Here is a 14220-nt window from a genome sequence, read left to right as displayed (position 1 = left end):
TATTGCTCCAGTCAGCCGATAACCACTGGTCTGCTCCACATAAATACCAGCCCCTCTTGCTAGAGGGACCTGGTCATTTATCCTTCTCCTCGTTACTCTCAGAACCCTCGTGTTTGGAGTCATGCATGTTTTGCTTCGTGTTGATGCATGCATGAGGTTCTGGGTGGAATTCCCTCATCTGTTGATGTGAACAGTGTCTTGTTCAGCTTGTATGCCGTTTACCTTCTATGGCGAGCCAGGCCACTAGGTTCTAGCGTGGCTAACCCTATTTTGACAATCGCCCCACTTGCAGGCAGGAATCCTGGGTTTAGGTTGTCTTGTTAGAGTAGGGACTCATGAGATGAGGACCCTTGTCGTGGGCTCATTAGCTTAAGTATCTTGGCCAAACTACGAACCAATATCTTTACGTACTTTAGCTATTCCATCTGCTTATGTGTGTTGATATTCTTGGTAAGTGTTTTGGTGTTTGTCAGTCATTATTGGATGTCTGCTCGCAAATCCTATTTGCAGTTCACTTTGTTATGGTGTTCAGCCTGTACGCACGTTATCCTGTCTCAATCCTTTTCCTCCAGCCACTACTTGCGTTTGTCCTTGGCATGGTGTGCATTGTGCTCAGGGTGAACGTGACAGGTTCCTACCTTATACTTTCTACCGAAAGTACACAAAAATGCAGTGAAACCAGTGGGACTGTTAGGGTGTGTGGCTGGGATCTGTTGCTCTACATGGGTTTCCAGCAGCAAAGCCCCACAGGCGTGGGTTGATTGAGCTGGCTGGGTGTGGATTTCTCCAGCCAGCCAATCCCCCAGGTCTGCTACTCATATATACCAGCTCCTCTGCTAAAGGCTGCTTGGATTTGCTCTGTTTGTTTAGTGTGTCTTGGTGTGAGCATGACTATGTGTCTGTACATGTGCCGGATTTGTGGTGTGAACAGTCCTGTTCAGGGTGCATGGTGTTCTGTATTGTATGCAAATCCCTGGTATGTTCCTGTGAGCTGTGTTCAGTCCTGCTGTGTTTCGTTTGTCGGGTAGGTCCCAGCACGGGGTCATCCCTGTCAGGAAGATCGCCCCGAATGCAGGCAGGTTTCATGTGATAGCGGGGAGGAACGGGGGGGGAGATCTTTCTCTCCCCCCCCCCCGTTCCCGCATGCTCACTCCCGCAACTCACCGCTCACCCCCACGGCCCCCGAATCTTTTGGCACGAGCGGGCATGTACTCGAAAATGGCATTACTCGCTCGAGTAATTTGCCTTAGCGAGTACGCTCGCTTATCTCTATTTGTCAGATTTATGTCCCAGCTCAATGATAACAACTGTAACATCAAGCTTACGCTAAATATGATACTATGAAAATTGAGTTTTTGGAAATAAAAATTGATGGAAAACAGGAACACATATTAGTGATGTGTTTCAAAAGCCAATGTCTGTAAATTCATTATTACATGCCTCTTTTTTCCATGTTTCTTCCATTATTAGGGTTCTCCCAGTCGGTCAGTTCCTTAAGATGAGGCAGATTGGTTCATTGGACCAAAAATTTGAAACACAAGCATTGGATTTATGTAATAGATTCCAGGAACGTGGCTATCGCAATAGATGTATTAAAGAGGGATATCGGAGGGCCAGAGTCTCAGTTATTAAGATCAGGTATGAGATCATCTGATATAGAAAATAATGTACTATTTATCTCGACTTATAACACCATGATAGTGAAAATGCGATCAATTCTAACTAAGCATTGATTAATACTGAGATCTGATCCAATATTGAAGATGGGCCTATCTCAAAAACTGCTATTGACAGCTAGGAGATGTAAGAATCTTGGTGATATGGTTATAAATAGTCACTATGTACCCAAGAAATCTAACTTTTTCTCAGTTAGCTCCCTGCATGGAAGTGAAAGAGTGCTTTCCATGTAGTGATTGCACTCCATGTAAGAACGTAATACATTGTAGCTCCTTTGAATCGGCTATGAGATCTTGCAGTATATTTCTTGCAGCACTAGTAATGTTATCTATTACGCTACATGCAGTTCTCCAAAGATTTATATCGGACATCCCCCCCGAGAATTTAGCATCTGTACACGTAAACATGTGTGGGACATTGTGGCTGCTCAAAACTGCACAGATGATTTAACAGAGTTAAAAACTAATCAGAAGTACTTTAAAGTCTATCAGAATTTTTACTCTAACTGCTCTATAGTAAGAGGTACTAGTACCAGTGTTTCTGGTGGGGCAATGCGCAACTTACTAATATAATATAGTGAAAGAGATTGGAGTTGGTCAAAATATTTCCGTGCAAATAATTAGCTATTGCCTTTATTTGCAATTTTGCTGACAATGTGATTCACGAACTTTAGCTGCTCGCTGAGTAAACTTGTTCGGTTGTTGCTATCGCATATAAGCTACATGTGATTTACGAACTTCAGCAGCTTGCTGAGGAGACATGTTGGCTCACTGCTTTCACATATGAGCTGCATGTGATTTACAAACTTCAGCAGCTCGCTAAGGAAACATGTTCGCTTATTGCTTTCGCATGTGTACCACCATTTACGAACTTTAGCAGTTCGCTGAGGAGTCATGTTCGCTCATTGCTTTTGCATATAAGCTGCTCGAGATTTACAAATTTCAACTGCTTGCTGAGGTGAAATTGTGGCTTGTCACTGTGTCATGTAAGCTGCATTAGCTTCACGGCAGCATTGAACCCTCTGTGGTGACAAGTTTGCATGACAGTGATGGTTTGTTTAAACACTGGACAGCGGTTCACAATTAAATGAAGGCTCAACTGGTGTTGGCGGCATTAGCACTTGAGATGACATGATATCACGCTCAAGAGACTGTGAAGATAGCGGTAAAGGACTATGCTTCAAAGTTGTTGGTCAATATGCACTGCGAGCTATGTATGTGTACATTCGTGAGGTATAATTTATTGGAGTCTCCACAAAGGTGTGCCGCTGTTTCAGAACCAGCCACAAACTGCCAGACTGAGTACTGCTTTATCCATAGCAACTGATGCCGCGGTGGTTGTAATCTCTCATTGACGTCAACGTCATGTGATCAGGGGTGGAGCTCAGAGCCCCAGTGACTAATCACATGGTGGTGACATCATCACTTGTAACTCACAAAGTCACTCATCACTCACAGACAGATGGTCATTAGTATTTTGACTGATGTGGTGCATTGTGGCATCAGGGAAGGAGATATCAAAAAGTTGTTGCCTCAAGGGGAATGTAGGTGAATTGTGAGATTTGGCTCCTGCTGGATTAAATGAATATTTAAGCTTTGTTCCCTTCTTGTGAATGATATCCGTATCCCTAATATGTGTGTTTTTATCATGTATTTATATTGATTTTAAATTCTATTCTACACTACAGCCTCTCCTTGGTTTGCTTGGGATCCTGTGCTTTAGGTCCTCTGGATTGAACAGTATACTACACCAAGTGATTTTACGGTGGATACTGGTGACCTTCTATCACAGTTCCTGATTTGGATACTTGTAATATTTGAATTATAATGAATGTATTTGTCATTGTTTCTATTGCATTGTATTTGTGCATCTTACTTCACATATTTTCTCACATTTTAACTTTAATTGTACATCTTAATGGGTCTTCCCTCCTAGGGCTCAGTGTAGAAGATGTATCAACAGCAAAAATATTATCCCCTATCCAGGGTCAGACCTCCATGCAATCGCCAGTAGGGAGCCTAAAACCAATGCCTCCATGTAAAGTCCAATCATATATGAAGAAACTGGCAGCATATCAGGATGCAATAAAATCAATGTTTTTTTATTCTTCATCACCAATATTTTATTGCATCCTGATATGCTGCCAGTTTGTTCATATACACTCCTAGGGCTCAGTCAGGTGAGCGTTTTTTTCGCGCATAAATAGCTGTGCGGGGAAAAAAACTCACATCGCATGTAGAAAAATCGCATGAACAGGTGCATTTTCAATAAGTAGTAAAAGCAGAGTGCATTTTGGTGCATTTTCACTCACATATTCTATCTTTTGCAGGTGCGATTTTTTTCGTGCTTGTACAAATCGGACATGTGAACGCTTTCATTGGAAAGCATTGGTTGGAATAGAGACGCTTTTTGTCTGACCGCAGTCTTATTCTTTTTTTTTTTTTTGCACTTTATTTATCACATGTAATATATTAGGAATTATTTCATATAGTTCCTTTTCATTCATTCATTGATTGTATTAATAAATTATTGTGGTTGATTAACCTTAGATTTTTTGACAATAAAGTTATTGAGAGCACGATAATGTGTAAATAAATTTACCTAATAGTATTCAGCTTTTAACCTGTCCCCAGTAGTTTAATATTTATAAATGGTATTGTCACCTGGAACTCCAGGGGATCCTTGTGGTCCTTGAGGCCCTGGTTCCCCATGTGGGCCGAATCCTGGTACACCAGGGTTACCTCTTAAGCCTGGCGTTCCAACTGGTCCAGTGTCACCTTTTTTTTTTTTTTTTAGAAAAAATACAATGAAACTACTTAGTTAAACATGTTATATAACAGCAGTAACTTTTATAGAAGTGGTTAAAACTTTACTTACAGTACTAAATAACTCAGTGACATACATGATATCCTGTACAGACCTCACCTTTAATTCCTGAATGTCCTGGAACTCCTGGAAGACCTTGTTCTCCAGGGAAACCTGATGGTCCTGTGTTTCCTTTTTCTCCAATAGCTCCAGTTAGACCTGGAGGCCCTTGTAGTCCTTTAGGGCCTGGAAGACCAAGTCCTGGCTCACCCTAAAGGGTGAAAAGGCAAATAAACATTAAATAAACCATTATTTTGTTTTTATATTTTTAGCACATGTAGCCCAAGAATAGTAATATCAATTTTGATATAATATCTCAAAATTTGAAAAAGACATTTTAAAATATTCTTAAAGTCAACCTGCTTTGAGAATTAAAAAAAGTCTAAATACAAGATGCCTATAAGAGATTTGTCAATCAGAATCTATTAGCAACTCAATGCTCATATATACATAGACAGTGAAAGCTTTCTGAGATCCCCACAGTGCATTGGCATTTGCATTTTTTTGTTAAAAATCTAAATATAAGGCAAGCAGACACAATCTTTTCTTTAAAGGGAACTTGTCAATAAACTCATATTACAATATCTGAGTTGTTTACACATCAGTGCAATAAAGACAGTTGCAATAGGTTTTCGGAAAAAAAATATTGTGTTTAAGAGAAATTATATCTTATAAATTGGGTCGCAGTCAGTATAATCTGCCAAGCTCAGGTAGATGTGCACCATGGGCGGTTCACCTCTATCTTCCCTTACTTACTAGGAGAGATTTCTCCCAATACATGCCATATACTTCCTATGCTTCACAACCGTATCAGGGAGGACATATTTGCATGAGGGATTTTATCGCATTGTATAAAATTTGCACAAAAATAGAACCCATTTTTTGCAATGTGAGATGGAAATGTTGCAGCATGTTCTATTTTTCTGCGGGTCTGCAGAAATCTTGCCCATTATTTTTAGTGGATGAGAAAAACAAAATCAAATTGAACTTGTATGTACGAGCAGGTTTCATACTAGTGCAATACGATTTTTAATTTTTCCTATTGAAAATACATGTAATTTTTACACCTGTGTAACAATTGAGTGCAACATAACATCAAGTTAACAAGTTTTCTGAGGAACACTTTCACTGAGTTCACATTAGAATAGGCAAATCGAGCAACCTGAGTGACTTTAAATGAGGCATGGTCAATAGTGCCAGACAATAGCAGTATTTCAAAAGCTACCAACTCTGTGGGGTTTTCTAGTGCAATGGTGTTGAGAGCATACCAATAATGGTGTGATCGAAGAAAAACATCTAGTGAAAGGGGATCTTGTGGACATACACAACTTGTTGATGAAAAGGGAGAGAGGAGGATGTCAAGAATTGTTCTGACAAACAGTCCATGCACTGTCAAGCAAATTGCTGCCAAATACAATGCTGGAACTAGCATGTCAGAATGCACAACGTTTTGGTCATCAGCTTTGATGGGTTATATTAGTAGGCAACCAGTTCTAGTGCATTTACTGTTTAAGGCTGGCTTCACATGAGCGCGTTTTTTTGCATGCATATGCACGCACAAACACTCGCTTCTATTAGGACCAGTGTATTCCCTATGGTGTGTTCACATGTCAGTGCTTTACAGGCGTGCGCCTGCAAAGATAGGACATGCATGCACCATAGTGAATGCATGCACTGTCTTCAATGGAGCTGCGGCTGCTGCCGGCGGCACCATTGATGACAATGGTCTGCTGGCGCTGCTAATTGTTTTTTAGGGAAGAGCTTTAAACTTAAGCTCTTCCCTGAAAACCAACAATTTTAGTGTAAAAAAAATATATATATACTTACCTGTCCACTGTTGCCGTGTTCCCCGCGGGGATTAAGAACACATCTGCTGCACCTGCCACATCTGGGACAGATGCAGCAAAGGAATTCTAAATCCCCGTGGGGAATAAAGAATTCCCTACCACAGCTGTCACAGATGACAGCTGCGGTAGGGGATTCAGCTGCCGGCATCCTGTAATTGTTTTTCAGGGAAGGGCTTTAAATATAAGCCCTTACCTGAAAACCAAAGCAAAGTAGCATTTAAAATAAAAATTACTCACCTTTCTTCAGCTGCCGGGGCTCGGCAATGCAGTACTTTGAGCAGGCGGGGATTTAAAATCCCCACCTGCTGAAAGAGCTGCTTCTGATTGGCTGAGGCGCTCAACCAATTGGCTGAGGCGCTCAGCCAATCACAGGTAGCTCTCGCCTGTCATTTATTCAGCGAGAGCTGCCTGTGATTGGCTGAAGTGCTCAGCCAATCACAGACAGCTGCTTCTGATTAGCTGAGCACCTCAGCCAATCACAGGCAGCTCTCGCTAAATGAATGACAGGCGAGAGCTGCCTGTGATTGGCTGAGCTTTTTTGTGCTGAGTAATAAAGAATTCATTGATTTTTTAAAGAAGCCTCTGAGTGCTGGTCTACCTATTGAACTGTTCAGACCACGTCAGTACCTCCATGTAATTTGCAGCTATTGCAAATAGCTATCTTGCCCATATGTGCCAATATTTCTGCAGAATGATTTCACTACCTAGTGGAATCTATGCCATGACAAAGTACAGTGGTTTCAAAGGCGAAAAGAGTCAAAAACACTACTAAATGGGTGCCTCTGATAAAATGGTCATTCAGTATATATACATACACATACTGTATACACATATTACACATAACATTTTTTGGGGTAATATATATTTATATTAACACTGAATCATTTCAGTGTACCTATATACTGTTACCTACTTTTGTTCCTGGAGTCCCTGGTTCACCACGTAAACCTTCACGACCTGGCTGCCCAGGGATACCATCAACTCCCTGTGTGCCCTGCATACCTTGATGACCTAGAAAATTAATATCATGCACCTAAAATTAATACTGTTAGCACTCATAGAAACAAAGACAAATCGGGCTCACCACTCAGAATATACTTTTACTTTTAATAAGTCTAGCATGTACACGTGTGCATAGAAGACTTTCAAGAGCAGTCATAAAAAGCCATTTGAAGAAAAAATTAAGCTCAAATAAAAATCCTCTCTATCGATTCAGCCTGTTTCCACTCCCCTATGTTGATCTAGAGGAAGGCAAGAAAAAAAACCAATAAGGCAGAAGGCAATTTACCCCATTCTGGGGAAACAAGTTCCTTCCTGACTCCATAATGGTAGTCAGAATAATCCCTGGATCAACACTCTTCAGAGAAGGATCCTTCCTGACTGTTCCTTCCCCTGCCACTGTTTGCAATGGGAGGGGTGGGACGGGGCAGAGCTAAGCTCAGCACACTAGCTCCCACCCCATCCTGCCTCTAATGCAAAGTGGGGCAGCGTATATCGTCCGGGGGTGAAAACCCAGCCGATATTTGTCCATGTGAATAAGCCTTTACACTACTTTTTGAACCATGCATCTGTTCCAGTAAAAAAAACTGAAACTAACAGGATGGAAGCAAACTGAAAGCATTTTTATTTTAAACTTATTGAAATCAATGGGGAAAAATTGAAATGTTAATTTCAATTTTAATTCCGTTTCTCTGCTCCAAAAACAAAAGAGAGAGATGGAAAACCCTAAATCCCCCTAAAATGCAAATGTAAATTGTATGTTAAATATGGTTTCAAGTTAAAATGGACCAGCAAGCCATTGTATGTTGAAAATGTTGTATATAGAAGCCATTGTAATTTGAGGGACCGCTGTATTTTTGATCAATATAATAAAAGAATTCAGATGCATAAAAATGCATAAGAAATAATCATCAAAGCTTAGAATTTTGGAGAAAACATTCGGCAGTTTAACGTAGAAGTAACTTTAAACGAGCAACATGATTCTGAAAACATAAATAATGCTAGAGTACTGATGTAAGAGCAAATGCTAAAATTATGTAATCTGGCTATATACTGTAGAAATATGCCAAGACATTGGGCACAAGAAGAAAGCAATAAGGTTGTATAAGTTATATGAGTGAACAAACCTTTTTCACCAGGAGGCCCAGGAAGTCCTTTCCCTTCAAAACCAGGATTGCCCTTTTCTCCAGGAAGCCCAGATCTTCCAGGAAATCCAGGAGCACCCTTCTCACCTGAAGATAACAAACGTTTAAAGTTTACTGCATACTGTATTTCATATTTAGACAAGGCAAATATATCTAAATACAATAAATTACATTCACTTATCCAGTAGTGTAAACACAAACAGACAATTATTCTAACCTCTTCTCCATTATGATATAGTTATGATCAGTGACTGGATAGAAATGAATAGAAAATAAAGGGGTCAGGAGTAGATGGGAATAAGGAGGAAAAAAATAGGGAGCTCAACATAGGGGAAGTTCTCCAGCATAGGCAGGCAAAGTAGTCTGCAGGGCTGCATGAGGCGAAAGAATGAGTAATTTTGTACATAGGGTTAGGCACTCTGCTTGGGGCAATCCTGCTTCCAGAGGTAATTTGGGGAACACATGGAGGCACTACTAATATTGGGGGCATTATGCATGCACTATTAATATTGGGGTCACTATGGGAGCACTATTTGATACAGTTATTTTGGGGGATACCTGCTACTATTAATGTTGGATGCATTTTTCATGGCTTAATTATTTTAGGGGTGCTATTACTGATTGAGGCCAATATCTGCAAAGCACAATTATTTTTGATTGACACCATGTGACACTATTAGGGTTACTACCTCTGACAAAGCACTCTCTGCTTGGCACTATTATTGTTGGAGCATACTTTCTGTATGCAATTATCTTCTGGGGTGCTAGTGTGACAGTAACTACTTTCATGAGCCCTATCTGTTCACAATTATTTGGGGGGCTCTATGTGTGTCACTATTATTTTCTGTGCACTATCTGTATAGCAATATTATTGCTGGGATGACCATAGTTATGCCACTATTAGCACTGCAGTACTTCTTTTGGATCACTGGCTAGCACAATAGGCACAGAATTTGGGATAACAGTAGGTCAACACTGTTAGAGCATCAGGATGTGATGCTCTAACAGTGTTGAGAAGGAGGGAAGGATAATGGAAAAGTGAGGAATCTAAAATATCTGGACAGCAAACTTTACAGTGATGAGTTATAGCTGGAAGAAGTCTTCATTGTGGCCTGGGCTGAAGGGCAAAGATACGGTAACAGAAGCATTCTAATCAGAGAAGACATCACCTGTGAGTCACTGATGTGTATTTTGCCTGCAACTGTGTCTGATCAGTACAGTACTGCCATAAATATTCTGTAGTACTGAATTTAAAGTATAGGTATTAGCCAGACACCCAAATTTTTTTAAACCTGCCCAGAGTAGGTGGTAAAACATAAAAAAGTCATACTGACTTAAGCCATATCCTCCACTGCTACTGTTACGTAAGTGCCCAGTCTCTCGCTGCTCTTGACCACCTGCCGCAGTGATGATGTCACCGCCTCCAGAGACATGTGGCAATTGCAGCCAATCATGAGCTCACTTTGGCTGGTGATTAACTGCAGTGATCACATGTCAGATAATCAGGACATCATCACTGCTGTAGCAGGAAGTGAACAGAAGCGTGGGACCAGGGATTGATAGAAATGGATCAGGGAAGGTGAGCATGAGTTTTAAAAAATTCTCTTTTCACTACCCTGGGCAGGTTTAAAAACATATTTTAGGGCTAGATAACGCATTTAAAAAGTAATATCCATTTAGGGATAGCGTATTTAAGAAACTATAAATGCCCCTGATAACTTTCACATCATTCCCCTATGGTCCTGTCACAACTTGATACCAAGTGGATGTCAAGACCCTTCCAAGTTACTGTCGCAGGTGGTTTCATGTGACATAGGTTTTAGGGTACGATGCAGCCGATGGGAATCACCAAAACTATACAATGTTTATTTTACAACATAGATCGGTAGATCATTAACAGTTTAGGAATGAGTGAGCAGTCCAACTTTTATTGTATAGTTATTTAATGCGATCTGCGCCAGCTAAATCCTAGAAGTAATACTTGGAGCAGAATCTGAGATAGCAACAATACTTAGAAAAAACTATTGATGATACATTGTGAAGACTAGTTGTGTTACATTAAAATACGTATAGTTTAAAAAAAAGGATAGGTAAGTACCCAACTTTCCCAGGTTGAGATTAGACCACCTGGTACTAGCGTTAGGACTAGGGATGAGCGAGTATACTCGCTAAGGCACTACTCGCTCGAGTAATGTGCCTTAGCCGAGTATCTCCCCGCTCGTCCCGAAAGATTCGGGTGCCGCCGCGAGGCGGGGAGCTGCGGGGGAGAGCAGGGAGGAACGGAGGGGAGATCTCTTTCTCCCTCTCTCCCACCCGCTCTGCCCCGTTACCCGCCGCAACTCACCTGTCAGCTGCGGCGGCCCCCGAATCTTTAGGGACGAGCAGGGAGATACTCGGCTAAGGCACATTACTCGAGCGAGTAGTGCCTTAGCGAGTATACTTGCTCATCCCTAGTTAGGACCCATCTAAAAGCTTGGTCACCTGGACGTTGGTAGATGGGCCAATGTAATTTGATCAAATTATATACCAAGAAGCTTGCATTATTTAATGTGGTTAGAGTATTGATTATAGGTATGTATACCTCTGATAACAATTTTATTTTGCGTGCTGTTGCCATTTTTGGTTTCTGCTTCTATATGTATAGTTAACGTCATACAATACACAGTCTTTCTGAGAAAGTTTACCACATGCGACTAGCAATGCAATGTAACTGAGCACAGCGCTGTGCTCTAGCCAGCTCAAAGTGTCTTTAATATAAAGACTTGTATCTCAGTATCACTTTTGCCTCTGCCCTTAACCCAGCAAGCAATGCCCCTTTTACTAAGTAACTGCTGTGCCGTCCTTCTATACAACAAGTTTGTTGCGTCACTAGTCTTGTCTCTGGTGGTGTGCATACCTAATGTAGTATTTGGTGGTCTCATTCACAGTTTGTCGCTTGGGAATTGTCACAGTCCAGGTGCTTTCCTTAGCCAGCCTTGTTGACCAGTCTAGAAGGCTGCTTGTAGAGGCACTTTCAGCTCTGCCCTCTCTGCAGACCTTAGTACCTTCACTCCACAGTGTCCACAGTAGACGTAATGCAGCTCCTGCTGCCACACGTCCAGATGCTGTGCTCTCAATACTCTTGGGGGTGCATGCCACTGTGTCTTCCACCCACTGGCAGTATCTTTTCTCTAGGATCTTGCGTCTTCCCAAAATGCCTCTCTAGCTGCTCTTCTTGCTAACAGCAACACTCCCAGTCCTCCCTATGTGGCTCAGCAAACCATTCCCTTTATTGTCTGGGTAGCAGCCAATCATAAAGCATACTTCTGGACATGCTTAGTTCAAATTGTCATGCAGGTTGAACTGTCACTAAATTTGTCGCAACTCTGCCATTGCCATGTTTAACAGTTAACCCTATAGGGGAAGCCACTAACACTATAACAGTAACTCTCTACCTCACCATGTTTGCCTGCCACTGGCATAAAATATTGTCAGCATGCAAAATCTGTTCTGGAGGTGTCTTCAATTGAGTTTTAGTAGGGTACATTGGTAATGTGGGATTAGGGGGAAATTTGTTAAAGTTTATATCTGAGAATCATTGGATAAACAGGACAGGTACTGACTGCTTACTTGCATTGCACCAAGGAGAGAGTGATTTTAAATTAGAACCAAACTATAATCCTATTTTACCTTGGTCTCCTGGCAGTCCGGGAGAACCTGCACTTCCCATTGGTCCTGGTGGTCCACTTACAATAGTTAATTTTCCAGGTTCACCCTTACTCCCTAAAGAGAAGACAAAACATTGTATGCAATCAATAGCACTGATGAGTTTAATGGATTTCTGTGAAATTAGGTTTGTATTATGGAGTACTTCACAGAAAATGAGAAATTATTGCACTTACCCTGATTGCCAGGTAATCCTGAAAATCCTGGTACTCCAGGTTCTCCCCTTTCCCCAGATGGTCCTGCTGGACCAGATCCTGGAGGTCCTTGCAAACCTCGCTGTCCAGGTATCCCAGGATATCCACTGTCTCCAGGTGGTCCACGCTCACCTTTGACACCAATTGTTCCCTAAATTGTGTAAACAGTGGCACAGACTAATAGACAAGCAAATGCATATTTTGGTCCCAGTGTGTAATACATATAAAGTGTTAAATATATTAATGTTTTTACTTGCAGAACACTACTGATGTACATTTTTGGATGTTGACCTTGGCTAAAATTGGTTAATTCTCTTTTAATTATATTGATATGAATCAAAAAAAGTTGTTTTTTTTTTCATTTTAAAACTCAATATTGCTTACTACACTACAACCGCTTATCAAAGCATGGTGTACATATGATACTGTATAGGATTAGTGTCCAGTATATGCACTGCTGCTTTTAAGACCAAATTTGTAACACTGCATTGTATTTTAGGTGAGTTGCATATATTGTAATATCTTAATATCACTCTTTACTCCTGTGTAATATTATATTTATGTTTGTATGGCCACATTCTTTCATTCATTGATTAGGACAGAGCACAAACTTGCAACAGAGATAAAGAGTCAAATTAGATGTAGTAGAGCCCCATAAACTACATTTCTTAAAGGGATTGTCTGAGTATAAAAATGTTTTTAAATAGCTGGGCACGCTATAACATATCACAAGAATCGATGCTTACCTCTCTCCTCCCACTGGGTGAATCTCCTGCTGTCAGCACTAGACAGAAATCAGGTGACCACTGCAGCCAATTAGAGGCTGCAGCGTCCCATCCAGGATGTTGAGTGTTCAGGGGTAGGAGAGATGTAAGTATTGATACTTTTGTTATTTTATAGCATGCACAGCCATTTAAATATACTTTTTCATACTCAGACAACCCATTTAATAGCTCATCTCTACTATTGATATATGACGAAAAAGATTAGTTACTCTTTAAGACTTCTCTCACGCAGCCTGCTTTTTACTGCAATTAGCACGGCGTTACAAATGCCGCACTAATCGCGGTATAATGCCTCCATTGATTTTAATTAGCTTTGCATACCTGCGCTCAAAAGCGGAGTTTCTAACGACGCGAGTTTTCAGTGCTGTTTGCTCTATTTTCGCACATTTTAGCACTTTTTAACGCACCTCATCATCCATCACAATGATGGGGTACGTTAAAAAGTGCTGTAAAAGGCTGTACAATGCAATTTTGAACACAACATTTTGTGAACGCCTCTGTGAGAGCAGCCTAAAGATAGCTCTTTTGTACTGTTAGAGACCTAAATATGGGCCCATTTACACGTAGCACAGATCGCTCAAAAATTGCTAAAAAAAAAGCGATTGCTTGAGCGATAATCGTTGTGTCTAAACACGTGGCCATCGTGCACTTTACATGCACTGCTAGCTCATCGTTAAATTTAGTCCAACCTAAAAATCATCCTTCAGCCTTATCAGCAGTTCTCCGCAGGTAGTGCTGATAGCATTGTATCCCACTGGAGAACAAAGGATCTGAGCGCAGATAAGAGCTCCTGCTATTAACTGCTTTCAGCTAAGGCTTCATTTGCACACTAAATTGCTCTTAAGTAGCGGAGTAGCTACTTAAAAGTTAATGATCGCTCAAAACTGTCACTCAAACTGTCGTTTGAGCGATCTTTGAGCGATCATCGCTCCGTGTAAATGGGCCTTAAGGCAGGATAGTAACATTATGCACCAAAGATAAGGCACTGCTTGCAGCCCCCCAG

At 41.0% G+C, this 14220-nt stretch overlaps 1 protein-coding gene across 1 annotated transcript in view; it reads right to left on the bottom strand.

Annotated features, from left to right (window-relative positions):
• COL4A1 (collagen type IV alpha 1 chain) overlaps positions 1–14220 on the bottom strand; it is a 146303-nt gene that overhangs the window by 32340 nt on the left and 99743 nt on the right. Inside the window, exons 26-31 of the mRNA XM_066579867.1 lie at positions 12415–12583; positions 12203–12295; positions 8516–8620; positions 7303–7400; positions 4603–4753; positions 4341–4454 (exon numbers count right to left, since the gene is read on the bottom strand). Coding sequence (XP_066435964.1) covers positions 4341–4454; positions 4603–4753; positions 7303–7400; positions 8516–8620; positions 12203–12295; positions 12415–12583 — 730 coding nt within the window. The remainder of the gene's footprint in view (positions 1–4340; positions 4455–4602; positions 4754–7302; positions 7401–8515; positions 8621–12202; positions 12296–12414; positions 12584–14220) is intronic.

The sequence above is a fragment of the Eleutherodactylus coqui genome, chromosome 1 (assembly GCF_035609145.1).
Source record: "Eleutherodactylus coqui strain aEleCoq1 chromosome 1, aEleCoq1.hap1, whole genome shotgun sequence".
NCBI lineage: Eukaryota > Metazoa > Chordata > Amphibia > Anura > Eleutherodactylidae > Eleutherodactylus > Eleutherodactylus coqui.
This window is presented reverse-complemented; position numbering and strand designations above follow the sequence as displayed.